The sequence below is a fragment of the Rhodotorula paludigena genome (assembly GCF_050403205.1).
Source record: "Rhodotorula paludigena JCM10292 DNA, Rt_paludigena_JCM10292v1_ctg50, whole genome shotgun sequence".
In the NCBI taxonomy this organism is placed as follows: domain Eukaryota; kingdom Fungi; phylum Basidiomycota; class Microbotryomycetes; order Sporidiobolales; family Sporidiobolaceae; genus Rhodotorula; species Rhodotorula paludigena.
The window spans coordinates 82,258-109,396 of NW_027481408.1; the positions used below are offsets into that span (position 1 = coordinate 82,258).

Below are 27,139 nucleotides of genomic sequence, written 5' to 3' on the forward strand. Positions count from 1 at the left end.
GGAGGGTGTGATAATGTGGTGGGCGGAGTGGAGGAGGGGCACTGAAGGGTACTGCTGAGAAGACTCGGGTACAAGAGGGTATGCGAGAGGTGGGCGAACGAGGGTGGACGACATGCTAGAGCTACACAAGGATGGACTCGTCGTCCACCCGTGCTCGCTTGCGCGTGTTGGCCGCACCGTCCATGCCCGTCCTGCGGGGGTAAAAACGCGTCAGTCGCCGTACCGTGGCAACGTAGCGGCGGACGAGACGCACTCGGTACCCTTGTCCACCACAAGTCCACGCAGCCAGCCGTTCTCGGTGCGGAGCGTCTCGACCTCCTTCTCGAGGACCGCGACGCGCTCTTGGAGCTCCTTGGCCGTCTGCTCCAGCGCCTGCTCGCGCTGCTTCTTCTTGACGCGGAAGCGCGCCGACGCGGCCGTGTTGCGGCGGCGCTTGTCCTCCTCGATGGCGAGGCGGTTCAGCTCCTCGTCCGTCATGCCCGTCGTGTCGATGCCCTCGGGCAGCGGCAGCTTCTGTGACGCCGTCGCGAGCTTGGCCGCGACGGCAGCGGTCGGCGCGCGCTTCTTCTTGGCGGCGCTCGCCTTCTTGCCGCCGCGCGCGGGCGACGGCGCCTCGTCCTCGACGATAGGCGTGAGGACCTCGTGCGCGCCGGCGGCGGGCGTGGCAGGTGCGAAGAACGAGGGGAGGGCTGGGCCGGAGGCGGCAAAGCCGGGGAGACTGAGCGCGGGGTCGACAATGGACGACGACGACGGGCCCGCCGACGAGCCGAGGAGGGCCGAGAGGTCGACGGTCGACGCGGCGTCGTCGTCTACGCGCTGAGCGTGCTTGAAGCCAAACTCGCCGACGCGCGAGTAGCGGCGATCGTCGTTGGGCGAGGGCGCGGCGAGGGCCTTTGCGTCGGGGACGTCGTCGAAGGACGACGACGCGGGCGCGGGGGCAGAGTCGGCAAAGTCGGGCGAGTCGAACTCGAACGCGACGTTGGTCCACTGCTCGAGCTGGGCCTGGAGCGCGTTCGAGTCGCACGGGAACGACACTGTCGCCGAGCGGAGAGTCAGCGCGGAGAAAGGGCGAAAGGGGGCAGCGAGCGCGGCAAGGACGGGCAAACGCACGCGCAAGGTCGCTGCGGTCCTTGGCGGGGCCGTTGGCGGGCGTGGTGCCCGGACTGGGCGCCAGCTGCAGCACACACGAGTCAGTACACGCGCTCGACGAGGTTTGATGCCGCGATAGAGGCCGGGTCGAGGGCGGGAAGGTAGTAACCGACCTGGTTGAGCTGTTCAACGCGACGGGGCGGGTCAGGACAAGTTCGAAAGGGTCCACAGAGGCTAGGAGAATCCGCCGCACCTGCTCGAATGCCCACGAGTGCTGCATGTTGGGCGCGCTGAGGACAAGAGCCTCGAGCCGCCGGCCCTCGCTGCCGCTGCTGACAACGCCGAATCGCTTCCGCTCGCGCCCCTCTGCTGAGCCCGATGCGCCAGCAAAATCGTTCTACAGGCCTGACACTGCAATCCGGCCACCCAATAATCGAGCCGGTGCGTTTCTGCGCTCGGCGGCTTTGCCTCCACGCAGCTCTCAATTTGCCGCGCCATCCGCGCGCACGGTTTCGCCGATCTCTCGCATTGATGAGCTCTGCCAGTAATCCCTTACAATGCATTGCGGTGCGGCATGATATGCAAACCGTGTGCTGTCCCGTCTACCTGCCCCGCTGTCTCCGCCTAGTCCTGCCGGATGCCGGCTGCCTTGGACCGCTTCCATGCGGTCCACTTGCGCGAGATGAACTCGTTCGTGACGAGAGTCACGACCTGCGTACCACCAGACCAGTCAGCTCCTGCCGATCGGCTGCAAGGCCCTCAAGCGAGGGCGCTGTTCAATGTGCCGACGCAGCGAGGCGACAGTGCCATTCAGATGCAGCAGGCGAGAAAGGACGCACAGTGTGAGGCGCGATGCGCATTAAGTGTGCGAGTGAGCCCTTGTACCAACCGAGGAAGCCCTCGGTGCGATACGTCTTGATCAAGCAGTCGATCGGGCTCTTGTCTGCGGACGAGGATGTCGGAGGTACATTGAGAGCGAGTAAGCATTCGCGTCTCATTCGTCTCCGCTTGTCACCACATGCGTAAGATCCGGAACTGCGAGCAATACGCACAGAGGAGGCCGCGAGGCTTGCCATCCGGGCCGATCGAGTTCGGCGACTGGTTGTACATGCGCGTCAAGGCGGTGTCTGTTTGCGAGGAACTCAGTACGAGTCGTCTCACGTGCACAACAGTGCGCACAGCTGAAGAAGTCTTCGCACCTGCAGGCTGCATGACGGCGCACACGCAGAGACCGGAGAAAGTGCTGCTGAGGAGGTACAACCCGATGTGCTCGCCCATACCCCAACCGACAAGAGTCGTCTTCGCGAGGTTGTACGCCGGCAGCTGTACGGACGAGCCCATGGCTGTGCGGAGCATGGCGGCATCGACTCCGCGCGCGAGACCCTTGACGCCCTCCTTCTGCACGATGCTGCGCAAGCCGTGCAGCGCCGAGGTGTAGTGGTGTTGTGCGCCGACCGGATTGAAAGGCGAGTAGGCCTGCATGCGGGCCTTGACGAGGAAGAGCGGGTTGCCGAGGACGGCTGCATGCGGCGGGCAGGGCAGAACAGGTCAGCTCGACGCCCTCGGCGGCCATGGCAAATCCGTCACGCACCACCGACGACACCAGAGCTTGCGCCGGCGGCGATACTGCTCCAGACGTGCGTCGAGTTCGGGTCGTAGCCGGCGAGCGAATTGAGCGCGTGCCGGAAAGGCTCGAAGAAGCCTAACCGCGATCCGTTCAGCGCAATCTGGTACGTGTACTGCAGGTCTCCCAGCGCGTCAGCTGATTTCGCAGCAGGGAGGCAGCGAGCCGGAGCAAACGCACTGCCGCGCCCAAACCCCTCTGAATCCCGCCGAGTCCCTCGTGCCGCCACGTCTTGCGCATGCAGTCAAACGCGCTCGTGTAGACCTTCCCGCTCGGCCCTGCCTTGGTCGCAGGGTGCACGTCCGGGATTGCTGCTGCGCCCGCGACTTTCGCGCTGGTGGGGAGGTGCGCCCGGCCCTGCAGCTCGCCGTCAAGCTGTAGCCGCGTCTTGGCCACCTCCATCGGGTTCGTAACTGTGTGCTTCGGTTCGTCAGCGCGTCCCGCAGAGCCGAGGGGTAGAGGACGCACTTGTTACCGCCGTGCAAGCAGCGATCGCTCCGGAGACGAAGCCTGCGCGCAAGCAAGGTCCGCGTCAGCTGCTCCGCTCTCCTGAGCCGTCTGCAAGCAGTTCCGCTGGCGCACCCTCTGTTTCGCGCGAGAGTGGGTCAGTCCGTCTGCCGGATGCGAGGAGATCGGATGCGGAGGTAAGCGAGAGCGCAGCGGGACGCACCGGCAGCGGTCAGCTGGATGGCGGGCTGTGACGACGAGCTCATTGTGGTTTGCTGCTCTGCCTCGACTGCACAAAGAGCGGGACGAGCGACGAGCCGAAGCAGGCCACCACTCGGGGTCGTCCGCCGGAGATGGCGGCAACCCGCTTCGCAGTAGGCGACAATTTGGACACAACAACGAAGTAGTGATGTAGTCAGTAGCGCACTCCGTAAGCTTCTAGCATCCACGGCGTGTGTTCCACTTCATCAGTTGAGATGAGACTTGGCGTCGGGTGCACCGGTTGCCCTATACTGCATTCGCAGGCGCAGAAAGCCTCTTTCAAGTGGTGACAATCCCCGCTCGCCGCTCGCCTGGTCGCGCGACCACGACCCCCCGTCCGTCATCGGTAAGCGAAGTTGACCTTTGACGACCTCGCGAACTCATCCTGTCCCTAGCTGCCCAGCATGCCTTGGAACGACACGCGACCGTGGATCAAGGACCCTGCTACCCGCTTCCGCTCTCGGCCTGACCCTGCTGTGCTTGCACGCCTCGCCGATGCTCATTGCCATCCGACGGACGACGACGCATTCGAGGCGGACGCTCTGCGAGGTTTGACGACGGGCGTACTGGTGCGTCAAGCTGCGAGGATCTGGATTCAGCCGAGCTGACCGATACCCTCGCTTGCAGTGCGCGATGAGCTCGTCGCTCACGAACCAAGAGCAGAATAAACGGGTCTTCGAAGCGGATCCGGACAAGGTCGTCCCTTTCTTCGGTGCGTAGCGTGCTCGAGACTTGTGTATGCCTGGCGAAGCTGAATGCTCAAAGCGCAGGCCTTCACCCCTGGTTCTGCCACGCCACCGCCTTCTGCCCTCCTGATTCTCTTCCGTCAAAGGCGCAGCACTACGCGGCATTATTCCCTGACCCGGCTTCGACATCGACACCTCACCCTGCTCTCTCTGCCCTCCTGCCCTCGTTGCCGGACCCCGTGTCGATCGACACCTTTCTCTTCTCTTTGCGCGCCGACCTTCTCGCGCACCCCACCTCTCATGTCGGCGAGATTGGCCTCGACCGCGCCTTCCGCATTCCCAATCCGCCAGAGATCAGCGCCGACAAGCGCAACCCGAAGCACTCGGAGCTCGCGACCCCGCTCGAGCACCAGCTCCGCATCGTCGAGGCGCAGGTCGACCTGGCGATCGAACTGGGTCGTAGCATCAGCCTGCACTCCGTACGGGCGCCACAGGAGACAGTCGAGATGCTCAAGAAGTTTAAAGAGACAAAGGGAGATGGCTGGGCGAGGATACACGTCTGCCTGCACTCGTTTGGCGGGAGCGCCGAGTCGGCAAAGCAGATCCAACGAGGTGCATTACTTCTGCTGGCATCCTTGCTATCCCTGTCTCATGCCGCGGATACAGCGCACCCAAACGCCTTCTTCTCTTTCGCGACCATTATTTCGGGTCGCTCGCCGCATTTCCACAAGCTCCTGCGGGCTATCGAGCCGGACCGCCTGCTGGTTGAGAGCGACTTTTCCGACACGCGTGAGATCGATAATCAGGTGCGTCGACTTTTTTGCGGGGTTAGTAAAAGCGCCAATTCATTCCGAATTGCGCAGATCTGGGAGGTGTTTGAGGAGATCCAGGTCGCGCTTGACTGGACAGCCGACAAGGCGGTCGAGCAGCTCGAAGCCAATTGGAAGCGCTTCAGCACCCCTATCAATGACCGACCTCAGCCGAAGAAGACGCAGCGGCAGAAGAAGGCGGAAAAGAAGAAGGATCTGTATGTCTCGGAGGACGAGACCGACAGTGCAACATGACTTGCGGGTCCCGTGATGGGAAGACGAGAGGGGTATTGAGAGGTATTGAGGGGTATCAAGAACGAGGTGGAGGGGGTATACGCTTGCGGGTTCACCGAGAGACGGCCTTCTCAGGCGAAGACCTCTGTCGCATCCGCCTGCTTCTCAATCAGCTTCTCCAAGTCCATCGTCCGCGTCCGTGCGCGCTCCGCCTCGACCCTGGCGCGCTGCTCAGCCGCTTGCAGCTCGATGTCGCGCGAGATGAGGCGCGCCTCCATCGAGCGTAGTAGCGCCTGCACCGAGTCGAGGTGGGCGGCCAGAGCGGCAGGTATAGGCGCAGTCGTGAGAGAGGTCAAGGGCGAGACAGCTGAGGTGGGTGGACTCGTAGCCGGAGGTTCTGCCGGAGAGGGCGGGACATCGCTGTTCTGCTCCTGCTCCTCCTGCACCGGCGATTCGGGGATCGCAACGGCGCCGAGCGTGTGCGATCTCGTGAGCGTTCCATAGCTCGTCGGCGTACCCGCCAAGCTCGCTCGCGCGACGAGCTTGGTGCGCACGGCGGGAGAGGCGCCGACACCGAGAGCGTTGGCAGGGCGGTCGGACAGACCAAGGTCGTCAGCCCAGCTGGGGCCGTATGTGCGCTCGAGGTAGTCGGTGAGGCGTCTTTGCCTGCAAGAGAGGAAGCTCAGCTTACTGTAGAGAGCGAAGGAGAGGCAGGTGCAACGCACTTCGTCCTGAGCTGCTCGAGCGCCTGCGCCGACCTCTCCGCCTCGCGCTGATACCCACTGAGCAGCGTCTCCTGCGCCTCGAACTGCTTCTCGAGCTCCTCGAGCTGTCGCGAGTCCAGCGCCGCGCCGTCCTTGCGCGGCGAGCCTTGCTCGAGCCGCTCGACGTGCGCGACGAGGTCTTTCTTGTCGCGCGAGAGGACGGCCAGCTCACGCCGCAGGGCCGCGAGCTCCTGATCCTTGTCCTGCAGCTGCGCCTTGAGCCCCGCGATCTCGGCCGCGCTCGTCCCGGCGTCGGTCCTCCCTGTTGAGCGAACCGGCCGAGGGGTCGCCTCGACCTCTGCGGGTGCAGCGGAAGAGGAGAAGCCGAGCGCCTCGGCGAAAGCAGCTGCTTCGCGCCGTGCAGCTTCGGAGCGCTCCTTCGAAATGGACGACGCCGAATGCACGTGCGACGGGCGCGGCCGGGATGTTGAGGCTGTGGGAGGGGCAGCAGTCGAAGCGGCTGAGCGGTACGTGCGCTTGGGCTGTGTAAGCGTGTCACTCAGCGACAGCGGAATGTAGCTCGACTTGTCTGGCGAGTCCATCAGGACGAAGGTCGCTGAATGAAGGAGAAGGAGGCGGTGCTCGCACGGTGCAACTTGCCTCTCGTCGTCAAGATGCGCCAACGAGTGTCTGACATGATGTTGTCACTGCAGCAGAGTGCAGGGGAAAGACGCAGGCGAAAGTCCGGTTGAGCGAGAGAAAGGCGAAGCGGGCGGAACAGGCGACAAGGGCACGGTAACATCGGTATACAGGACGAAAGGGGACGAGACGCCAACAAAACAAATCCAGTGGGACAAGGGTGTGGATAGTGTAGGCACAGTGGTTCGCCGAACACAGAGGACGCTCAGACGGCAATCGCCTTGGCCTTCTTCTTCTGAAGCGGGATCGACGCGACGCTCGTGTTGCTCGCGCTGCGCTTGAGGCTCGACGACAGAACGTTGCCGACCGGACCAGCGTGGTGCGCCCGCGTGGGCCGCTTCGCGCGCGCCTCGTGCGGCGTGCGCGCCCAGGCCGTGAGGAAGATGATCCGCTTGGCCTTGCGATTGTAGAGGAACTGGAACGACGACCAGAGGAGGCCACCAGTCGACGACTCGTCGTCGTCGTCGTCGTAGTCGACGACCGACGTGGGCGTGCCGGGCGGGAAGACGGACGAGATCGACTTCATGGGCGAGCGGTGAGAGAACGGTCCGCGGTGGCCGAACGGCGTCGTGGCGCGCGCAGTGGGGCCACCCGAAGGCACACCTTCCATGTCGAAGGCCATGCTAGCATCGTCGTCGTCGCCCTCAAAGGCGCCATCGTCCGCCTCGTCGTCCCCCTCGTCATCGCTCTCGGCAGCGTGCGGGTCCGAGTCGATGTCGGGCGTGTAGGTGAACACCTCGCAGTCGTTGAGGTCGATGATCGGGTCGAGCACCGAGCGCAGGAACGGGTTCGTCGGGATCGAGCCCTCGTGATCCGTCGGCGTCGTGCCGGGCAGCGCAACGGGGTCCGAGTACGGCGACGACGGGATGCCCAGAGCTCCAGCGCCCGGGAAAGCCGAGAAGGAGCGCTGGCTCGAGGGGGAGCGCAGGTGCTCAAGCGCCGCAGAGAGCGACGCGAGCACGCCGCGCGGACCATCCTCACGGCGGAAGTCGTCGGGCCGAACCTTGGAGAAGTCGTAGTCCGGGAAGGCAACGTTGAGGAGGCCGATGAGAAGCCAGAGCGTCTTGCGGCTCTGCGGCTTGTCGAGCGGCCCGAAGGGGCTGTCGAGGAGGCCCTGGTGGTGCTCGGGCGGCGAGATCGACGTCGAGAGCGAGAGGTCCTGCATGAGCTCCGACTCGAGCGTCTTGAAGAGCTTGCGCTCCTTCGAGACCTGCTTGATCGAGTACGCCTCGATGCGCGTCGTGACCTTGAGCGTCGGGGTCGACGTGCTCAAGGCGTTGGACAAGACATCGAGTTCAGGAATCTCGAGAAACTGCACGAGACGCGCTCGCGTCAGTTGCAGTTGTTCGCAGAGGCTGTGCACGTCCCGGCTGCGTGCATGCGGACGCCTTGACGAGGTGGGGGATACGGACCTTCATCAGTCGGCGAGATACGGCGGGGAAGCGGAGGGCGGGTCGGCAACGGCGGGTACGCGTCGGAGCGGGTCAAAAGTTGGCGGAGCAGTGGTACAGGCAAGTGTACAACAGGCTCGGATAGTCTGCGCGCGCGTCCAGTGCGTGGGTGAGCCGCTGCAGCTCGTTCGGCCTCGTCTATGCGCATGTCCTCACCTTGATTGCGGGTGCGGGGCGGGGAGTGGGCCGCGTCGGAGAGTGTGCAGGAGTGGTGGAGGAGAGGATCGGAGTGGAAGCGGGCTACGCCGGAGGTCCCAAACGATGGGAGCTTCGCGGCGGGAGGAGGCTTGGTGTGCGAGGTGGAGCGCGGGCGGTTCCAGCGTACGATGCCGGGAGCCTGAGGAGTCGTTCGAGCGGGCGAAGGTGACTTAGCAGCGGGTATGCCGCGTAATCATGCGTTTGCGTGGTGAGCAGGAAAGGGACAAGCCGCTGTCGCGCTGTCGCCTCCGATCGCCCCGTGTCCCGCCTTCCGTTGCCATTGGCTCGCTCCTGCAATGCGACTCGTCGCGGTCAGAGCGGTCTACAAGGCTTCAGCAGTGCTCGATAGGATCTCGGGCACGGGAGACGCGCTCAAAGTGCCCGGCCCTCGCGACTTTGCTTTATTGTCGTCCGCAGATTCGCGGTTCGGATGCGGCGACCGACCGCCTTCTGGGCTCGACCAGCTGGCCAGCCCATAGTGTGTCAGTATCCAGGCTCGCATTTGAGCCGGACGAGGTTCACCCTCGCGAATAGTCTGCGAGGCGGAGCTTCCCGCGTACGTCTCGTTGCCGCGCTTTCGGCTCCTCGCTCCGGCCCGCACACCCTGTGCACGCTTGATCTCTGCGTACCGTATGTCTCGAGTGAGCGACTCTAAGGCGTCCCTGACCGCACGCCAAGCGGTCGTCATCCCCTAGGCTTGCGCTCGCTTCCGCTTGTAAGGCTGCGCCACTCTCAAGGTCTCCCGCTCTCTGCCTGACGCTGCGTGTGCTTCATTGAATGCTCCCAATCGTGCGAATGCGCAGCTGGCGTCTATTAGCGAGGTTCGTTTGGACCACTTTGCCTTCCGCTTCGAGCAACGTTGGCGTCACACGGAGCTCTCGAATGCTCGCGACGCGCTCCAGTCGCGCGCTGTCCTCGTCGCCCTTCCACTGCTCAGGGTTCGGAGGACATGAGTCGCGTGCCAGCCTCAGCATGCCGTACGTAGCTCGATCGGAGACGTCGCGCGACCTGCTGCCGACGACAACACTTTATCGACGTCCTCGCCTCTTTCTTGATCCTCGCTGCTTCACGCTCCTTGCTTACTGTGTGTGAACAACATGCCCGCTCCTTCCATGACTACCGCGCCTGCTTTGCGGCAGACGCACAAATCGCATGCAGATCCAAAACGCTCGCGCCTCAACTGGCACGTCCGACGTCCCACCTATGGTCCGCGTCGCCTGGCCATCAAGAATCATGTTGTCGCCGTCGTCGGCGAATTCGTCGGAGTGCGTTCGGCAGCGTGCCTGCGCTGCCAGATCCTGACCTTCTCACTCGCTACAGACCACCCTATTCCTCATGTTCGCGCTTGGCGGCACCAAGTGAGACCTCGGGCCGTCTTTCCGATGAGCTTGTGCTGATGAATATGTACAGCGTGGCCAACCTTGCTGCGACGAGCGTGACGGGCGAGACCCAGCCTGGACAGGCGGGCTCCATCGCTGCAGTACCAAACACCTCGAACCGTACGCCTGACTTCCCGCTCTGTGCGAACGGGCGCTGATTCGACTGCTCGACAGTCCTCTACATCGCCTTCTCGTTCGGGTTTTCGCTGGTCGTCTGCGCGTGGGTCTTCTTCCGCGTCTCGGGCGGCCTCTTCAACCCGGCCATTACGCTCGGCATGCTCCTCGTCGGCGCCCTTTCGCCCATTCGCGCTGCCATTGTCGTTGTCGCCCAGATCGTCGGCGGCATAGCCGGGTCCGCGATCATCTACGGGCTCCTCCCCGGCACGCTCAACGTCCGCACAACCCTCGCCGAAGGCGTCAGCCCTGGCCGCGGACTGTGCATCGAGATGTTCATGACCGCCTTGCTCATGCTCACGGTCCTGCTCCTCGCCGCCGAGAAGCACAAGGGGACTTTCCTCGCGCCGTTGCCCATCGGCTTGTCGCTCTTCCTTGCCGAACTCGTCTCAGTCGCCTACACGGGCGGGTCGCTGAATGCACGTCTCTATCTCCCAGGTTTCTCAAGGTCCTCTGCTGAAGATCCGCACTACGCAGCCCGCTCGCTCGTTTGGCCCGAGTGTCGTACTCGGCGAATTCGCGGGCTCACACTGGATCTACTGGGTCGGTCCAGCCCTTGGGGCCGTGATTGCCGCCGGCTTCTACCGTTTCATCAAGGTTCGTCGCTGTGTATGCCCGCTTGCTCAACAGTTCCGACCTGACGTTCCCGCCTCCTCCCAGTTCCTCGAGTACGAGACGGTGCTCGGGCCCGAGCCAGACGAGCACTGTCACCACCCGGTGCTGCAGATCACGACGACCCACACGGGCTCGGTGGACAACCTTTCGGCGACGGCGGGCGAGACTGTCGAGCCTAAGGAGGGCTACGCCATTGAGGGTGCGTCTGTACGTGGCCTGCCAACTCCATCATTGCTGACGGTGTGAACCAACAGGCACGGGTTTCGGGGAGTTGCTTGGTTCCGCCGTCTCCGTCAACGCTAGCCACACGGGCCACGCCGCTCCGCACGGCGGCAGCACCGGCGCGCCGACAGCGCAGTTCGGCCCGCACGGCGGGCACCTCTCGATCACGGGCTACGACGCGCGATTTGACCGGCTCGAAGGGATGCTGCGCGAGCTGATGAGCGCGCAGCAGCTCGCGCGCGTCGAGAGCGCGGGGAGCTCGCACTTTGCCGGGGGCGCGGGAGGGCATGGGTGGAGGGAGCGGGAGAGGAAGGGGAGCGTGGCGACGACGCTGGTGGAGCAGCCGGAGGGGAAGGAGAAGCTTTGAGGCGTAGGAACGCAGAGGCAGCAGCTGACTGAACGGAACGAATTTGACGACTCCTCGCTTGTGCACAGCGCCGCGCATCTCTCCCTTACGACCTGTACCCTCTGCTCACCCTGTATCACATGCCAGGCAATCTTTTCTCGCTCACCGACCCGAGAAAAGACACAGTAGAGCGCAAAAGACGAGAAGCTGCCGGCCTTCTCAACCTCGCCTTTGAAGACACATGCTCATGCGCTCGGCATAGTAAACCCGTCTCAGCTTAGTATATTGCTCTATACGCCATAGCATGCTCGCGCATTCTCCCTCGCCTGCCTCAATACGTCCGCAGTAGTCCACCGCTCGTCCCCCTCGCCCTTGCCCTCGTTGAGCACGCCCGCGACGAACTCGGCCGTCCAGGGCAGGACGCCGCTGTGCGCAAAGGGAAAGCGCTGCTTGCTCGTCATGCCGAGCTGCTTCGCCTGCATGTTGCCCGGCGGCATGTAGGGCGCGTCCGACTCGAGGAGGATGCGCAGGCCTGCGGGCGACGAGGGCGAGCATGCGGCGCCGAGGTCGCGCACGACTTGGGCCGTATTGAGGTTCGAAGAGTAAGTGATCACGCCCGTGATGCCGATGTAGAGGTGGGGGAAGTGCGAGAGGAGCGACGCGGCGAGCGAGGGAGAGTCGGTGAAGCAGTGGATGTGCAGGCGCTGCTCTCGCGGGAGCTCCTCGGTCAGGATGCGCAGGATGTCGTCGTCGGCTTCTCGCGTGTGAATCGTGATCTGCGAGCGGGAGGGTCAGCTCAGTTGGGGTCGCGAAGGTAGAGACGCAACCTTACCGCTTTTCGAGGGTCCGACTTGATCGCCGTTCGCAGCTGTCGTCGCAGCACCTCCTGCTGGATGTCCCTCGGCGAGTTGTCGTAGTGGTAGTCGAGGCCGATCTCGCCCCAGCCGACGCAGCGCGGATGCCGGTGCGCATCGAGGAACTGGCGTTCGAGCTCGTCGGTGTAGTTCTTGGCCTCGTGCGGGTGCGCACCGGCGACAAAGTGGTAGCTGAGCCCGTCGAGGTCGCTCAGGGCGGCGACCGTGTCGGGAAAGTGGGCCATGTCGCTGCCCTCGCAGTAGACGTCGACGACTGCGGCGACCTGCTGTGCGGACTGGGGGCGGAGGGTGGCCTGGACGTAGTCGCGGATGGTGGCGTGCGTGCGCTCGGGGTATTTCTCCTTGTCTGCATGCTCCCGAAAGGTCAGCGAGATGTCAAGATGTCGAAGAGCAGACGACGGACAGGCCTGGAAGGTCGAGTGGACGTGGGTGTGCGTGTCGACGACCTCGACGGAGTCGATGCCCTCGAGCTGGTGGTGGACGGGCAGGACGAGGACGTGCTCGTTCGGGGTGCGCTTCGACATTGCGGCGGCCGAGCGAGAGAGGCGAGGTGGGGACGAGAGCGGTCGAGCGAGCGTGAGTCTGGCGGTGCCCCTGAGCATGCACTGCAGCTGTCTGGTCCTCGTAAGACTCTCCCGAGGGCAAGCACGCGAGTGGGCGACGTTCGAGATGCGCACACTCCGGGGTTGGCTTCGTCGCAGCCGCCGCACCTCGGCTCAGCTGCCGCGTGCGAGCGCAGACAGGGCGCACACGGGTGCAGCGAGGGCTACACACGCTCTAGCAGGATCATGGGTGGCTCACGGTGCGTCCGTTCGCTCGTCCTTCCCCCGCTTGCTCCTCTCCGCACCCGACTCGCGATCTCTCGCAGCGAGAAACGCCCAGGGCTGACCAGAGCGGGCGCGGAAACAGCTTGGACCGCCTCGTCCTCCTCCTCGACACTGGCTCGACCCCCTCCGTACGCCTCACCGCCGCCCGCCAGCTCGGCGCTCTCGCCGCGACCCGCGTCTCGCACCCGTCCGTCGCCAGTCACGGCCATACCAGCGTCGCACCGCAGGTCAAGCTCGAGGACGGAACAGCCGCGCCGAGCAAGGAGGGCATCTGGCGCGGCGTAGACGGGGAGTGGAACGAGGTCGTTGCGCTCGTACAAAGGGTGCGCCCCTCTCGCTCACTGTGCACGCCCTAGCAGGCTGATCCTCCCCGCCACAGGTCCTTCCGTACCTGCAGTCGCGATCCATCGAGACGCGCCAGGCGGCAGCGTCCGCTCTTGGCTTCATTTCTCGCGGCGCCGGCATCTGGGATCCCTCGTCAACCGCTCCTTCCGCCTCCACCGCCGCCGACCACTCCGTTGCACCCTCCATCACCGCCGACGACGCTCTCTCGACTGCCGTCACCCTCCGAGACTTCGACCTCGCCCGCATCCTTCGGGATGGCGCGCTTCTGCTCGGCAGCTCCGGCAAGGAGTACGGCAAGCTCGGCGCGCTCTCTGCCGAGGAGCTTGCCCAGGCGCAGAAGGACGCGCTCAAGAACCTCGGACTCGGCTTCGGCGGCGGAGCAGACGACATCGGTGTAGACGTTGGCGCAGAGCTGGCTGCAGGTGCTGGGTCGAGCGCAGCGCCTGCCGCAGACCCCGCCAAGCCCGCGCTTCCGCCTCCGCGCTTCAAGCCAGGCGGCGCTGGCTCGCTCTCGACGCTCTCAAGCAGCAACACCGAGTCGCCGACGCCCGCCTCACCCTCTCCCGCTCCCCCCGCACCTGCCGCTCAGCCGCAAGCCTCGACTTCCGCCTCGCCCGCTCCCGCGCCCGCCGTGACCGAGGAAGATGAGTACGCGGGCCTCTCGGCGCGCGAGCGCAACAAGCTCAAGCGCAAGCGCAAGGCCGAGGGCAAGGCCGGCGTCGCCCCGAGCGCCGCGCCCGTCCCCGCCGCCAAGAAGGCGCGCACGACCGCTGCCCCTGCCTCAGCCACATCCACCGCCACTCCCTCTCCCGCGCCCGAGGTCAAGCCCGACCCGGACGCCGACGCGTCCGGCAAGGTGGTCGTCGACCCGGCCGCGAAGGCAGCCGAGCGCGCGCGCCTCGGCGGCGAGATCGCCGCGAAAGAGGAGGCGCAGCGCGCCGAGTACGAAGTGCGCGCGGGCGAGTGGCCCTGGCGCGCGTGCGTAGAGCGCCTCGCGGCGGGCTTGCTCGCGCCGGCGTGGGAGACGCGGCACGGCGCGGCGCTTGGGCTGAGGGAGGTGCTCCGGCTGCAGGGCGACGGCGGTGGGAGGCTCGAGGGCCTGGCCGTGGGGGAGAACGAGGAGAGGCACAGGAGGTGGTGCGAGGACCTGGCGACCAAGCTGTTGTGCGTGTTTGCGCTCGACCGCTTTGGCGACTATGTCTCCGACCAGGTGCGCTCCGTCTCGCCCGGCTGTCCTGCATCGTTCTGACAGGTCTCGCTTCACAGGTCATCGCTCCCGTACGCGAGACTGCCGCCCAGGCACTCGCGACGCTCCTCCCCTCGATGCCCGCCTCGTCCGCCTCTGAGGTCCAGCGCATCCTCGTCGACATGGTGCACCAGCGTGGCGCCGTTCGCTCGAGCAACGGCGACAGCTCGGCCGACGCATCCAAGCCGAAATACATCTGGCAAGTGCGGCACTCGGGCCTGCTCGGCCTCAAGTACTTTGTCGCGGTGCAGGGGCACCTCGTCCGCGGCGAACCGGTAGCAGTCAAGCCCGAGCCGGGCCTCTCGGGCGTCAAAATGGAGGACGAGGACGTCAAGCCTGCTGTTGGTGCAGCAGCCGAATCGCAGCGCATGCTCAAGTCGATCGTCGACGCTGCGCTCGTCGGCTTGCGCGACCGCGACGACGACGTGCGCTCGGCTGGCGCGGCGACGCTCGTCCCGCTCGCCGATGCGCTCGTCGAGCAGCTCCCGGGAGAGCTCAAGGAGCTCGTCGACGTCTTGTGGGCGTGCTTGGGCGACCTTAAGGACGACCTCGCGAGCTCAGTCGGCGGCGTGATGGATTTGCTCGGTGCGTGCTGATAGCATTTGGCACGGATGCGGTACTGATTGCTTCTCCCAATTCAGCCAAGCTTCTCGGCTATCCTGCCGTGCTCGACCTGCTTCAGTCGCCCGCGATGGAGTGCGTCCCTTGTGCTCGGGCAGAAATCATCCTACTGACGCTGGACCTCTCCAGGACTCCGCTTCCCGATCTCATTCCTCGCCTCTTCCCCTTCTTCCGGCATACAATCTCGTCCGTGCGCCTCGCCGTGCTCAACACGCTTCTCGTCTTCCTCGAACTGCCGTCCATCGACCCGTCATGGGTCGACTCGCGCGTCCTCCGCCTTCTCTTCCAGAACTTGATTCTCGAGGAGCGCCCCGAAATCCGCCGCGCATCCGAAGATGCCTGGCTCGCCAGCCTCGCGCACGCCAAGCGCGTTCCGAACGGGCTGCAGCAGCTCGTCTCGCACGCCGGTCCCTGCCTCGCGCCCTGGTTCTCCCTCCTCTTCTTGCCCATCGGCACGCCCATCGGCACGAACCTCTTGTGGTCGCCGACGCAGAGCCTGAGCGGGGAAGGCGGCGTCACGTACAGCGTCGACAAGCCGATGCTCCGGCAGGACCTCGCACTCGTCAGCATCGAGTCCATCACGCGCGGCCGCGTCTCGGGCGCAGTCGCGCTCGGAACGCTTCTCGCAACTTGGCCTGCCGACTCGCACGATGCGACGTTCGGACCGCATGTCGAAGGAGCGCTCGCTTCGGCCGCCGCCTTCCAGCGCTTCCTCGCCGCCATCATCGTCGAGGAGTGGGCCTCGACCACGACTGGTGGGGCCGGCGGAGTGAAGCTCGAGCAGCCGCTCACGCAGAGCTCGACGCTCGCCGCGCGCCTCGTTCCGCAGCTGCACGCCCTCCTCGCTGCCGAGCCGCCGGCTTCGTACGCCGAACTGGACCTCATCCTCTCGCGTCTCCGCGCCGACTGCACTGCGTTCTATACCGCGCTCGGCACGCAAGGCAAGGTTCCCGCTGCGAAGCTGCCATCTGTTCCGGACGTCTTCGGTGTTCAGCAGGCGCAGATGGTCGCCAACAGCTTCAAGGCGCTCGTCTCGCTCATGCCGGCCACCGCGAAGAAGGCGCTCCCGGCGCTCGAGGAGCGCCAGCGTAAGGTCACGGCCGGAATCGCCTACTTCGAGGGGGTCAAGGCCAAGCACGACCGACAGGTCTACGCCGCCCTCGGAGGCGCCGTCATCGCGCTGCAGGCAGTGCCGGCCAAGATCACGCCGCTTATCCGCAGCGTGACGAACAGCATCAAGGTGCGTGTCTGTTGCGTGCCTCAAGATAAGCTATTGATGACGATGCGCTTTCTCGCAGACCGAAGAAAACCTCGACTTACAAGCGCGGTCCGCTGGTGCGATTGCTGCCCTCATCGACTTCTGCTCCTCGCCGACGTCGACGCTCCGCGTCAACCCATCCGACAAGCTCGTCAAGAACCTGTGCACCTTCCTTTGCCAGGACACGTCGCGCACGCCCATCTTCAGCGCGACGAAGGCGACGAGTGCCGGCATCCTCACGCTCGTGTACAACCCGGCGCGAGGAACGGCCGAGAAGGCGTCGGCGAAGGAGGCTGCGCAGGTCGAGTCGGAGGACGAAGCGGCGGCGAAGCTCGTCTTCCGCGGCGCGCAGCTCGCGCTCTCGCAGCTCGCGGCGCGGTTCGGGCCCGAGTTGCTCGATCGAGTGCCCAAGTTGTGGAGCTGCATGGCCGATGCTCTCCTCGAGGTCTTCGCTTCGGGTGCGATCGCCGTCAACCTTTCTCGGAGCCAATCTCCCTGACCATCTCCGATCGCAGCCAACGTGGAGCAAGCCGACGCAATTCTCCAAGCCGACGACCAGAAGGGGCAGGACCTCATCGACGCTCTCACTGTCCTCCCGGTCGCTGCCGCGAATTTGACGCCCAGCCTGCACAAGCGCCTCGAGTCGTTACTTCCGGCTCTCTCGCTCGCAAGCCGCAGCAAGTTCGCCGTGATCCGCTACGCTGTCGCCAAGTCGTTTGCCACGCTTTGCGACATCGTTCCGACCGAGGGTATGCGCCACGTCGTCGAGAGCGTCGTCCCCGTCCTCGCCGACCCGCTCCACCCCGACTTCCGCCGCGGTGCGATCGAGCTCATCTCGCACATTGTCGAGCTTCTCGACGTCAAGATCCTCCCCTATGTCATCTTCCTCGTCGTGCCCGTGCTCGGCCGCATGAGCGACTCGGACGACGAGGTACGGCTCGTGGCGACCAACACGTTCGCCACGCTGGTCAAGCTCGTCCCGCTCGAGGTGCGTTGACCCGTATCGAAGAGCTGTAGTCGGCGTATTGACCGCTGCGGACTCGCGCAGGCCGGCTTGCCCGATCCGCCCGGCTTCTCCGACGAGCTCCTGGCCAAACGTGCCTCTGAGCGCGAGTTCCTCATGCAGCTCCTCGACGGCAGCAAGGTCGCCGAGTACAAGATCCCGGTCGATATCGGCGTCGATCTCCGCAAGTACCAGCGCGACGGTGTCAGCTGGCTTGCTTTCCTTGCGCGGTACCAGTTGCACGGCCTGCTTTGCGACGGTACGTCTCTGAGCCGTTCTCCGCTGCTGTGTACTGATCCGTCGAACTCGCGCAGACATGGGCCTCGGCAAGACACTTCAGTCGATCACCATCCTCGCCAGCATGCACCACGAGCGCGCCGAGCGGTACAAGGCGACGCAGTCACCCGACTCGGTCCACCTGCCCTCGCTTATCATTTGCCCGCCGACACTCACGGGTCACTGGAAGCACGAGATCAACACGTACGCCAAGGACCTCTGCGCCGTCATCTACTCTGGCCCGCGCGACAACCGCGACCGCCTTCTCAACACCGTGCGCAAGTACGACGCCGTCATCATGTCCTACGACGTTGCACGTAACGACGTCGCGGTGCTGGCGCCTATCGACTGGCACTACTGCATCCTCGACGAAGGGCACGTCATCAAGAACGGCAAGACGAAGCTCACCAAGGCTGTGAAGTCGCTCAAGGCGATCCACCGCCTCATCCTCTCCGGCACGCCAATCCAGAACAACGTGCTCGAGCTGTGGAGCCTCTTCGACTTCCTCATGCCAGGCTTCCTTGGCTCGGAGAAGGCCTTCAACGACCGCTTCGGCAAGCCCATCGCCGCCAGTCGCGACGCGAAGAGTTCGTCGAAGGAGCAAGAGGCCGGCGCGCTCGCGCTCGAGGCGCTGCATAAGCAGGTCCTGCCCTTCATCCTGCGCCGCCTCAAGGAGGACGTCCTCGACGATCTGCCGCCCAAGATCATCCAGGACTACCACGTCGAGCTGTCGCCGCTGCAGAAGCAGATGTACGACGACTTTTCGACGTCGCAGGCCAAGTCGCTCGCCGAAGGCGAGGTAGCGAGCAGCGCTCCGCCGACCGGCCAGAAGCCACAGCACGTCTTCCAGGCCCTGCAGTACTTGCGCAAGCTCGTCAACCACCCCGCCCTCGTCTACAAGCCCGAGGTTCCGCAGCACCAGGCCGCTCTCGCCAAGGTCGCCGGTGCGAGCGCGTCCGTTCGCGACATCGCCCACGCGCCCAAGATCCGCGCACTGCAGTGCGTCTTCTCCTCACTACACGTGATCCTTTGCCGCGCTCACACCTTCCTGCTCAGACAAATCCTCCTCGATTGCGGCATTGGCGCGAATGCAGCTGCCGACGCCAACACCGGGCCCGATGACGCGGTCCCGCAACATCGCGCCCTCATCTTCTGCCAGCTCAAGGGCATGCTCGATGTCGTCGAGAATGATCTGCTTCGCGCGCTCATGCCGAGCGTCACGTACATGCGCCTCGACGGCTCGACTGACGTTTCGAAGCGTCACGCCATCTGCCAGACGTTCAACTCAGACCCGTCCATCGATTGCCTCCTCCTTACGACGCACGTCGGCGGGCTTGGCCTGAACCTCACCGGCGCCGACACCGTCATCTTCGTCGAGCACGACTGGAACCCGATGAAGGACTTGCAGGCGATGGATCGCGCGCATCGCCTCGGGCAGAAGAAGGTTGTGAACGTCTACCGCCTCATCATGCGTGGCACTCTCGAGGAGAAAATCATGGGGTGCGTCGGTCTCGCTCTGCTCGCTCGTTTACGCTGCTGACTTCGCTGCGGTTACAGCCTGCAGCGCTTCAAGCTCAACATCGCCTCGTCCATCGTCTCGCAGCAGAACTCGGATCTCGGCTCGCTCGGCACGGACCAGATCCTCGACCTCTTCCAGGTCTCCGACACCGCCGCGCCTGCCGCTGCGCCAGCCGGCGATAAGCCCATGTCGCAGAAGGCAATCCTCGACTCGCTCGACGACATCCCGAACGAGGACGAATACGGCGACCTGGACTTGGCGTCGTTCATGGCGGCCTCGTAGTACCTCGCATGCAGTAGCTTGACTTCGATAGACACTTGTTGCCACTCCAATGCTCTTGCTCGCAGCCCGGCCTTACAGGACGCCCTCGCTTGAAAGCCTGCAAGAGCTGACAGCACTTTCTGGATACACTGCAGCTCGATCAGAACGCAGGCTGCCCATGGCCTCTGCCCGGTGGTACGCGCTGTGTGCAGGAAGCGCCGGAATCGCGTGAGCAGCAGTGGCGCTCTGCCCCGGTGCTTGTTGCTCGCGCGAAGATGGCTCCTCGTCGCGAGTCAAGCCTTGCCCGCTCTGACATCGATTTAGAAACTCCGGCGACGAACCTCCGGCGACGAACCTCCGGCGACTCGGTCATGGTGTGCGAGCCACGCAGTAACGAGAAGCAGTCCGCGACGCGAGGTTCGAGGCGCGATGAGGCGCCACTCCGCGAGGGCCGCGCCGATTGACTCGCCGCTCGTCCCCAAACGCAGCGTGTGAGCAGCACGAGTTGTTCAGAGCGTGCTGCGAGAATTTGGGCAGCGGTTCGCCTTTTCAAGGTCATTTAAGCAAGGGAGCCAGCGTCGTCGAAAGCGGACGCGAGCCGCGCACCTCGGGGAGAGCTGGACAGGACTAGATGCTCTGGGCAGGACTCAGTAAGGGCTTCGGGCAGAGGCTCCGGCGGAAGTGCCAGCATCACACGCACCCCTCTCCTGCTTGAGAAGGTCCCGAGCATTTCCGTCGTCTCCGCCCCTCCTGCCGCCGCCCGGCCGGGGCGGGGAGCTCGATCGCCCTCGATCAAGTCAACACAGCCTCCGACATAAAGTGACGCCCTGCAGCGACTGCTCGCGGCTCTGAGCGAGACGGTGCGCCGGCGCCCAACCGCACGACCCCGTCGCCTCGCTTCGCCCGGCCGAGGTGCTGGACAGGGGTGTGTACCGCCAGCTGAGGGACCAGGTGGGAGGATCTTGGAGGAGCGAACAGCTGTCCTGCCAGATGTTCGAGTTGCTGCGCCGCCGTCGTCTGGCTCGCTCGTTAAACGAGGGTGTGCAAACCTAGAACAGAGCTGCGCATGCCCGGGTGACTCTTCAGCTTGTGACAGAGTCTGCTGAGAGCAGCGATAGAGCAGTGCATGCCGTTCTGGGCCTATCGACCACAAGCGAGGCGAAGGCGATGGTGCGGTGCCCACTCAGCGAGCTCGCGTCAAGAGGGCATGGAGCGCACGGAAGAGGAGCACAGCAGGTCGAAGAGGCGATTGCGAGCTTACACCAACGGTTCAAGCGAGAAGAAGCGAAGGGGAGGAGCCTGAACGAGGGGAAGAAGCGAGGTCCCAACCTCGCTGTCGTCGTCGTGCTGCAGTCGGCTGACCAGACGCGAAGCGACAGACCTAGAGACACAATTCATCGAGCACACGCGCTCTTGCAAAGCCGCAAGTCAATTGCGACGGAGATCCCGCACACCACCTCGACAGCTACACCACCTCCTTCGCCGCCAGCTCGAACAGCCCGCGGTACTTCTCGTCGATCACCTCGAGCTGCTGCACTACCGCGCGCTGCCGCCGCTCGAGCCCGCCGAGCCTGGCACCTTCGTCCTCCGGCTCGCGCTCGGGCAGCGACTTTTCGACGGGCTGCGTCTCGATCAGTGGCCATCCGCCACGCAGCGGGGCAGCACCCTCACGAGAAGGGAGCGAGTTTGAGTGACTGCCCCCAGCGGGCGCCTGCGTCTGCCGCTGCTTGCGCGCCGTCATGCCGACCGTCCAGGCGTGCTCCTGCATCTCGCGCCACGCGTCCATCTCGCTCAAGCCGCGACGGTTCGAGCGCACCGAGCGGGTTTGCTGTGCGCCATCGATGGCGGTGCCGGTGGGAGGTGCGTGCGAGAGGTGGACGAGGCGGGACAGCGGGCGAGCAGGCGTCTCGAAGGCCGAAGCTTGAGGTCGCGAAGCTGCTCGAATGGCCGGGCTGCTGGAGTTCGAAGGCAGCGCCGCGCGTGCACTGTCGTCGGTAAAGTCGCCCTCCGCAGGCAACGTCGTCAACCCGCCGTAGTCGCGCGCCTCCCAATAACCCTGCTCCTCTGACTGCGCTCCCTGGACCGTACGCGGGGGAGGCCGCAGGATCGACAAGCCTGGTGACGACAGGAAGGAGGCATAGTCGAAGCTCGGTGCGAAGGAGCGTTGCGACTGTGCAAAAGAGTCGTTTGCAGGAAAGTCGGCGCGAATCGGCGGAAGGTACGCGGGCGGAGCTGCATGTCCCGACGCAAGTGAGTATACACGCTTCAGTCGACGAGCGCCTGCATTCACGCACTCGAGCGAGGTTGAGACCAATCAATCGGGCTGAACCAGTCGAAAGCCTTTATGCGACGGCTTGACGGTCGCTCGGCCTGCGCGACAAGCAAACTTGAGAACCCAGCCTGATCAGCATACATGAGAGGCGAGCGAGAACCGATGAGAGTTCCACGGACCCACGAATAGCTTGCTCAGCTGCCGACGACACCGCTGAGTGGGACGGGAACGCCAAGTTATCCTGCACGAGCAAGAGTGCGTAAGCGATCATTCCTGGGAAGAGCGTTTCACGTACCTGCCAATGTACGATACGCTCGTACGTCTCGCTGATGTCTTCGGCGAAGAAAGGGGCGCTTCCGACGAGGAGCTGGAATAAGGAGTCAGTGCTTGACAACACGGTAGCAGCCGAGCAAGGGCAGGACACACCTCGTACATGACCACTCCACAAGCCCACCAGTCCACCTCGGCACCGTACGCGCGCGCCTCTTGTTCGACCTGCGACCTCGCTTCCTCGGCGCCAAACGTGCTCCTCTCCAGCTCTTCCTCGTGGTCCTCCTCCTCCTGATATATCCGCTCCGCATGCTTGAGCACCTCCGGTGCGATGTAGTCCGGCGTGCCGAGAAGGACCCGGCAGTGCTTGCGCGCAATCAAAGTCGTGCCCGCCTGCAACGGCGCTGCCGAGCCGAAGTCGGTGAGCTGGAGGTGCCCGTCGGCGTCGAGAAGCAGGTTCTGAGGTTTGATGTCACTGCGAGCAAGAGTCGTCAAAGAGAGCATTGCGCAGAGCCCAATCGCAAAAGACGCACCGGTGTGCCCAGCCCTTCTCGTGCACCCATTCGACGGCATCTACGAGCTCCGCCATCCACGGACGCACCCAGTCCTCCGGCAGCCCGCTACTGAGGTCACGCGCAGTGGTTTTCTCTTCAAGGATAGACCAGAGGTCGCCTCTAGGAGCGTGCGCCATGAGGAGGTGGAAGGAAGTCGGGCTGAGGAACGAGGCGATGAGGCGGGGTATTCGACCGTTGCAGTCGGGCTGCCGGGAGAGGCGAAGGATCGAGACCTCGTGGCGGATATGATGGTGCTATGAACGGGCAGAATGAGTGGATAATTCGCTGTCCAGGAATATTCCGCGTCGAAGGCGAGACGCACCGCTCGCATCCGAAAAGCCCAGCGCCGCTCGACCGTCTTGAGCACCATCAGCGGCCCTGTTGCCGACTTCACCAGCTTCTTTGACGGTCGGACAAGCTCGACTTTGCTGAAAGCGCCCGAGCTGGAGAGAGTCTCGACCGGGTTGAAGTCGTCAACGGTCGGAGCAGCAAGCCGGAGTCGCTTGAGTGGCGGGAGAAGGCCTGCGGAAGCACCATCAGCCTGTAACAGATTTGCTCGAGAGCGCGGACGGCGCACCGCGGCCTCGCTGGACCGTAGTCTCTGCTCGGAGCAGTGCGAGGTGGAGCTGGGCGTCGAAGGGGAGCTCGGCGTCATTGAGCTCAGTAGGGAGCTCTGCGAGAGCGCTTGTCAGTGCTTCGTGCCTGTCTCTCCATGCCGGCATGCTGCTCGCGGCCTCTCGAGCGAGTCGAGGCAGGCAAAGTGCGCACGAAGAGCGAGAGGGACCCCCTCGCGCAACTTGACCCTCGACTCTCTCCGCCGCAGGGCTAGGCGCGCTTTCACCGCTCACGAAGCAAAGCTACCTCTCTGTTGGAGGTCCTGCTGCAACCATGGCTCCCGCCGCGTCCAAGAACAAGTCGTACGGCGGCATCGTCGCGACGCAGATCGGTGCGTGGGGAATCCATCCTTTCGCGAGTGTAGGCTGACCGGGCTTGCCCGCAGACGATGTCAAGTACCGCCAAAAGGTTAAGGAGATCAAGCAGAAGGTCCAGGAGATCGAGGAGGTGCAGCCGTCTTCCTCCACCACCTCGCCTCGGACCAGTCCGATGGACAGAACAGCACTGATGTTCATTTCTGAACGGTGTAGGACAATACCAAGCTATCCGTCAAGATCCTCAAGAGCAAAAAGGCGATCCAGCGGCTGCGCATCGAACGAGCGTGCGTCTCCCTCCTTGGCGACCGGCCCACTGCGAGTGCACAGGACCTCACGCGACAGGGTCTGATCTCCTCCGATGCTCGCAGGATCCTCTACGACCGGTTGCAATCGACCGTCGCGCCGACGAACCCCTACGCTCTCTCCTCTGCCGCGCATCTCTCGACCCTTGCCTCTTCGTCCACCTCTACCGACCCGAACGCTCCTGCGACAATCCTCGCCGCGCCACCTTACCCGCTCGCCGATCCAGCCGCGCCCGACCTCTTCCTGAAGCAGCTCGACGCGCAGAAGCTCGCCGCGCTCGAGCAGGGAGCCGGCGCTGCAACGCGGACCGAGTACGGCGAGCGGCCCATCGAGGGCGTCGTAGGCGAGGCCGAGGCAGGCGCACAGCAGCGGGCACTGCTCGAGGCGGGCGGGCCGGTCAACGGGCACGGCGGGACCATGGCGGGAGGGTCGGGCGCAGCGGCGACCGGGGCCGCGCAGGACCAGCCGCATCCATCGGGGCTGTCAGCACCTGCTGCGCCGCCTGCTGCCGTACCGCAGGCAGTCGAGGTGTCGCATGCGCAGGCGCAGCAGATGCAGATCGACCATGCCTGAACACCCTTCGATGTCGAGCCCCTCCCCTGTTGTACGCTTTCCTCAGTGCCTTTGCCTGCTGTACCGGCCTTTCCTCTTCTGCAGTGCCCAGCTCTCGACGCCAGCCAGTAAAGCTCGATGATGTGAGGGAAAGAGTCGGGTTGCAGTGTCGACGAAGGACGGCTAAGAGGGAATCGAGGGTGTCGGCAGACTATGAAGCTCAGCCCGCGTAGAAGGAGGCGGGTCCGAGTGATTAATGTCCCCGTGTCGCTCTGCTTCTGCTGAAAAGGTCCCACTCGTCGCCCGTCGAAAGAGGGAGGGTCCGCGAACGGCCCTCCGCTCCGCCAGCGGGCTCGGGGAGCGCGGCCGTGTTGTGAGCTGTGTGTTGGGGTGGGTCAGCTCCTTGCGCCCCGTGGACGAAGCCTGTAACGCGGAAACGCACAAGGGAAGGTATGAAGAAAGAGAAAAGCCGCGAGCGCGTCTCTCCGCGAGGTCCTGCGCTCGGAATCTTTTTCTTCGACTCGTCCTACGATAGCTACAGAGCTTCGCTGCTGTCTAAAAGGGGCTGCACGTGGTGCCCTCACTGTCCCGCACGCTTTGGGCTCGACCGCGCGGTCCTATTAACAGCGCTTGACTCGCTCTCCGCCCGTTGCTTCCGCATTTCTCGCTCGTTGCGAAGCTCTGTCCGCACTGAGAAACATGTCATCCAGGATTGTCGTGCACTCGGACCCGCTTGAACTGCTCAGGGCGATCGAGAAGGTGCCAGACGCCGATGGTGTCCGTACGAATCATGCCGTTGGATTCGTTGTCCAGGCGTGGACGCAGGGACCGGCAACCCCACCAACCGACAAAGCCAAGCGCAAACCCGACGACGAGGCGCAGGTGCTCGTGACCGTCTGGCAGGGCGAGAACTTGCGGTTCGTGCTGTCGACCGCTCGGATGAAACGCACTCTCGCTAATGCTGGCTTGCCATGCCAGCCTCATTTTCACGAAGCTTGACTGGTCTCAATGCAAGATTGTCTCGCCGATGTCGCCCACGCAACTCGCCGCCGACGCGCTGCCCTTCATCGACCCGCTCGCAAACTATCTCCTCACCCTCGCGCCATTCTCAGCGAACCCATCGCTCCTTCGCAGTATCTGCGGCCCACAGGTCCTTGTCGACGCTTTCCTCAGGCACTGGCCGCATGCACGGAAGCCGGAGGCGTCCATGCACATCGTCCCAGCCAGCATTTCGGTCGCACCGCCTTTCGCTCCTCTCCCCGCCGGACATTCCTTCGAGCGCATCCGCGAAGTCGACCATCTTCCGCAAAACGACCTCGACACAATCGCAGACCTCCAGCGCGATTTCTTCGGCAATCACGAGACGTCGCCCAAACTCTCGCGCGACGACGCCATCGCCTACCTGCGCGAGGCGGTTCCACGCAGCGGGATGTGGATCTACCGCTCGCCGCCATCTCCCTCGTCGACACCTGTACCCGTCGGGTTTGTGACGACTGGGCGGCCAACCCTGCGCACCTGCGCGATCCGGATGGTGTACGTCGCGCCGTCGCAGCGGGGCAAGGGGCTCGCGAAGCGCATGGTCTCGGCCGTCGTCCGCGCGCATCTCATCGATGCGCCGCGCGTGCCGCTCGACTTGGCATCGGGGCGCCCGCCGAGCGCCGCCGAGGCGTGCGAGGACCAGACGCGGTGGGGAGGAAAGGACGAGGTGTGCTTGTTTGTCGAGCCAGACAACCCGGCCGCGCGGAGGGCATACGCGAGCGTCGGGTTTATCGAGACTGAGGCAGTGTGGTGCGATGCGGACGTGGAAGGGATAGAGCCCGGACACTGGTAGATCGAAATACGGTACGGATAGCTACAAAGCCTCCCCCGGTGCGCTCGAGAGCTCACCACAGTGGCGGCGGCGCGTTCCACCAGCCTCCTCCCTCGCTCGCCGCCGCCCGGACGAAATGCGGCGCGATAGGCGCGCACGCTTCAGGCGGGAGAAGCGGCAGCCTCCACCTCGGCGGGTCGACGATCGGCGGGAGCGCAGGTGGAGGATACGTGTGCGGAAAGTGGTACGGCGCGGCCGGGTAGATGCGTCCGGCAAGGTCGCTCGGCGGGAGCGGAGGAGGGCCCTCGGGCCTGAAGCGCTGGTTCGCGCTCGCGCCGCTGCTCTCGCTGCCGCGGTCGTCCTCCCACTCTTCGTACACGCTCGTGCGCCAGGCGTCGAGACCCATCGCTCTCGCTGCGCCCGTCTCGTCGCGAGCGCTGTGCGCGCCCTGCGGACTGATGCGAGTGTAAGCCGACGGCGGGACGGCCGGCGGCGGCATGCGCTTGCGGTCTTGAGCTGCGGCAGCCGAACTTCTGGTCGAACGCCGAAGATCGTGCTTGAGTTCGTCCGAGCGCTCGGACTGCGGCGGGGCCGTGATGAAGGGCACCAGGACGCTTGGCAGACTTGTGCTCGGCGTCGGACGCGGTGCTGCTGACGACCTGAGCGGAGGCGTCGGGGCGTGCGGGTGCGCCGCCGGCGCTGGCCGTGCTCCGTGGACGGAAGGTGCTGAGCGTCCTACCGGAAGGGCAGGGGCCGGATGCTGGCTGAGCCGCAAACGGTCGTAGTCGTTGCGCTCCCGCAGCGCAAGCTCATTAGCCTCGGCGTAGAGCTCGCTGAGCTCCTCATCCGAGAGGCCGAGTCGGTGCTTGAGCTCGTCGACCTGGGCGAGAAGATCGGACGACTCTCCTTGCAAGTATTGAAGGGAATCCGTGCGACTGCAGGTTGTCAGACTGTCAATGCTGTGATGCAAGTACGCGCTGGAAGCGGTACGCGCACCGCCTGTTCTGCGCTTCGATGGCGTCGAGTCGCTCTTGCCTGACGACCGGATCGACGTGAGCGTACGTGCACGGTGCGTTGCGGACCAGGCCTGTAGTGCGGACTCATCAGTACAGTCGTAATACGATTTGAAGCAGCGTATTGCGCACAGGAGTTGCAGGGGAGCCCGAGGTCGCACTGTCGTCGAGAGACAAGGTCAGGCAAGCGCCGAAACTGGTGCGGAGCATCGGAGATGACGCGCCTGCCTCTTCGTAGTGCGACAGCCATCGCAAGACATCTTC

The 27,139-nt window shown here is 64.6% G+C and overlaps 12 protein-coding genes across 12 annotated transcripts; 5 read left to right on the forward strand and 7 right to left on the reverse strand.

Moving 5' to 3' along the window:
- Nucleotides 1–121: 121 nt before the first annotated feature.
- On the reverse strand, nucleotides 122–1,369 carry JCM10292_002514 (bZIP transcription factor; the record flags this gene model as incomplete). The annotated part of the gene is made up of 5 exons (XM_076651394.1): nucleotides 122–191; nucleotides 254–1,034; nucleotides 1,111–1,174; nucleotides 1,263–1,271; nucleotides 1,343–1,369. 5 exons carry the CDS (start codon nucleotides 1,367–1,369, stop codon nucleotides 122–124), a joined length of 951 nt encoding a protein of 316 aa, XP_076503060.1.
- A 344-nt stretch (nucleotides 1,370–1,713) lies between these two features.
- On the reverse strand, nucleotides 1,714–3,426 carry JCM10292_002515 (uncharacterized protein; the record flags this gene model as incomplete). Its single annotated transcript, XM_076651395.1, has 8 exons — nucleotides 1,714–1,800; nucleotides 1,929–2,032; nucleotides 2,142–2,216; nucleotides 2,289–2,609; nucleotides 2,681–2,828; nucleotides 2,894–3,126; nucleotides 3,182–3,223; nucleotides 3,384–3,426. The coding sequence occupies 8 exons, from the start codon at nucleotides 3,424–3,426 to the stop codon at nucleotides 1,714–1,716; spliced, it is 1,053 nt and encodes a 350-aa protein (XP_076503061.1).
- A 399-nt stretch (nucleotides 3,427–3,825) lies between these two features.
- On the forward strand, nucleotides 3,826–5,171 carry JCM10292_002516 (putative endodeoxyribonuclease; the record flags this gene model as incomplete). The annotated part of the gene is made up of 5 exons (XM_076651396.1): nucleotides 3,826–3,990; nucleotides 4,049–4,133; nucleotides 4,192–4,719; nucleotides 4,774–4,913; nucleotides 4,971–5,171. 5 exons carry the CDS (start codon nucleotides 3,826–3,828, stop codon nucleotides 5,169–5,171), a joined length of 1,119 nt encoding a protein of 372 aa, XP_076503062.1.
- A 110-nt stretch (nucleotides 5,172–5,281) lies between these two features.
- Nucleotides 5,282–6,456, reverse strand: JCM10292_002517 (uncharacterized protein; the record flags this gene model as incomplete). The annotated part of the gene is made up of 2 exons (XM_076651397.1): nucleotides 5,282–5,816; nucleotides 5,876–6,456. 2 exons carry the CDS (start codon nucleotides 6,454–6,456, stop codon nucleotides 5,282–5,284), a joined length of 1,116 nt encoding a protein of 371 aa, XP_076503063.1.
- Nucleotides 6,457–6,758: 302 nt separating this feature from the next.
- Nucleotides 6,759–7,971, reverse strand: MAF1 (RNA polymerase III-inhibiting protein MAF1; the record flags this gene model as incomplete). The annotated part of the gene is made up of 2 exons (XM_076651398.1): nucleotides 6,759–7,865; nucleotides 7,966–7,971. The coding sequence occupies 2 exons, from the start codon at nucleotides 7,969–7,971 to the stop codon at nucleotides 6,759–6,761; spliced, it is 1,113 nt and encodes a 370-aa protein (XP_076503064.1).
- Nucleotides 7,972–9,299: 1,328 nt separating this feature from the next.
- Nucleotides 9,300–10,959, forward strand: JCM10292_002519 (uncharacterized protein; the record flags this gene model as incomplete). Its single annotated transcript, XM_076651399.1, has 7 exons — nucleotides 9,300–9,467; nucleotides 9,523–9,560; nucleotides 9,613–9,701; nucleotides 9,756–10,174; nucleotides 10,233–10,352; nucleotides 10,416–10,569; nucleotides 10,625–10,959. The coding sequence occupies 7 exons, from the start codon at nucleotides 9,300–9,302 to the stop codon at nucleotides 10,957–10,959; spliced, it is 1,323 nt and encodes a 440-aa protein (XP_076503065.1).
- A 269-nt stretch (nucleotides 10,960–11,228) lies between these two features.
- Nucleotides 11,229–12,337, reverse strand: JCM10292_002520 (TatD family hydrolase; the record flags this gene model as incomplete). The annotated part of the gene is made up of 3 exons (XM_076651400.1): nucleotides 11,229–11,714; nucleotides 11,771–12,159; nucleotides 12,217–12,337. 3 exons carry the CDS (start codon nucleotides 12,335–12,337, stop codon nucleotides 11,229–11,231), a joined length of 996 nt encoding a protein of 331 aa, XP_076503066.1.
- A 264-nt stretch (nucleotides 12,338–12,601) lies between these two features.
- MOT1 (DNA-binding ATPase) lies at nucleotides 12,602–19,190 on the forward strand (the record flags this gene model as incomplete). The annotated part of the gene is made up of 12 exons (XM_076651401.1): nucleotides 12,602–12,615; nucleotides 12,723–12,963; nucleotides 13,020–14,195; nucleotides 14,252–14,816; nucleotides 14,873–14,927; nucleotides 14,982–16,092; nucleotides 16,151–16,568; nucleotides 16,626–17,098; nucleotides 17,159–17,372; nucleotides 17,428–18,388; nucleotides 18,446–18,889; nucleotides 18,947–19,190. 12 exons carry the CDS (start codon nucleotides 12,602–12,604, stop codon nucleotides 19,188–19,190), a joined length of 5,916 nt encoding a protein of 1,971 aa, XP_076503067.1.
- Nucleotides 19,191–20,634: 1,444 nt separating this feature from the next.
- On the reverse strand, nucleotides 20,635–22,987 carry JCM10292_002522 (uncharacterized protein; the record flags this gene model as incomplete). Its single annotated transcript, XM_076651402.1, has 8 exons — nucleotides 20,635–21,401; nucleotides 21,464–21,555; nucleotides 21,621–21,682; nucleotides 21,737–21,808; nucleotides 21,868–22,186; nucleotides 22,245–22,519; nucleotides 22,588–22,787; nucleotides 22,843–22,987. The coding sequence occupies 8 exons, from the start codon at nucleotides 22,985–22,987 to the stop codon at nucleotides 20,635–20,637; spliced, it is 1,932 nt and encodes a 643-aa protein (XP_076503068.1).
- Nucleotides 22,988–23,153: 166 nt separating this feature from the next.
- JCM10292_002523 (uncharacterized protein) lies at nucleotides 23,154–24,073 on the forward strand (the record flags this gene model as incomplete). Its single annotated transcript, XM_076651403.1, has 4 exons — nucleotides 23,154–23,211; nucleotides 23,266–23,327; nucleotides 23,411–23,481; nucleotides 23,566–24,073. 4 exons carry the CDS (start codon nucleotides 23,154–23,156, stop codon nucleotides 24,071–24,073), a joined length of 699 nt encoding a protein of 232 aa, XP_076503069.1.
- Nucleotides 24,074–24,751: 678 nt separating this feature from the next.
- Nucleotides 24,752–25,883, forward strand: JCM10292_002524 (GNAT family N-acetyltransferase; the record flags this gene model as incomplete). Its single annotated transcript, XM_076651404.1, has 2 exons — nucleotides 24,752–24,969; nucleotides 25,031–25,883. 2 exons carry the CDS (start codon nucleotides 24,752–24,754, stop codon nucleotides 25,881–25,883), a joined length of 1,071 nt encoding a protein of 356 aa, XP_076503070.1.
- A 52-nt stretch (nucleotides 25,884–25,935) lies between these two features.
- JCM10292_002525 (uncharacterized protein) lies at nucleotides 25,936–27,125 on the reverse strand (the record flags this gene model as incomplete). Its single annotated transcript, XM_076651405.1, has 3 exons — nucleotides 25,936–26,797; nucleotides 26,859–26,949; nucleotides 27,008–27,125. The coding sequence occupies 3 exons, from the start codon at nucleotides 27,123–27,125 to the stop codon at nucleotides 25,936–25,938; spliced, it is 1,071 nt and encodes a 356-aa protein (XP_076503071.1).
- Between the last annotated feature and the right edge of the window lie 14 nt (nucleotides 27,126–27,139).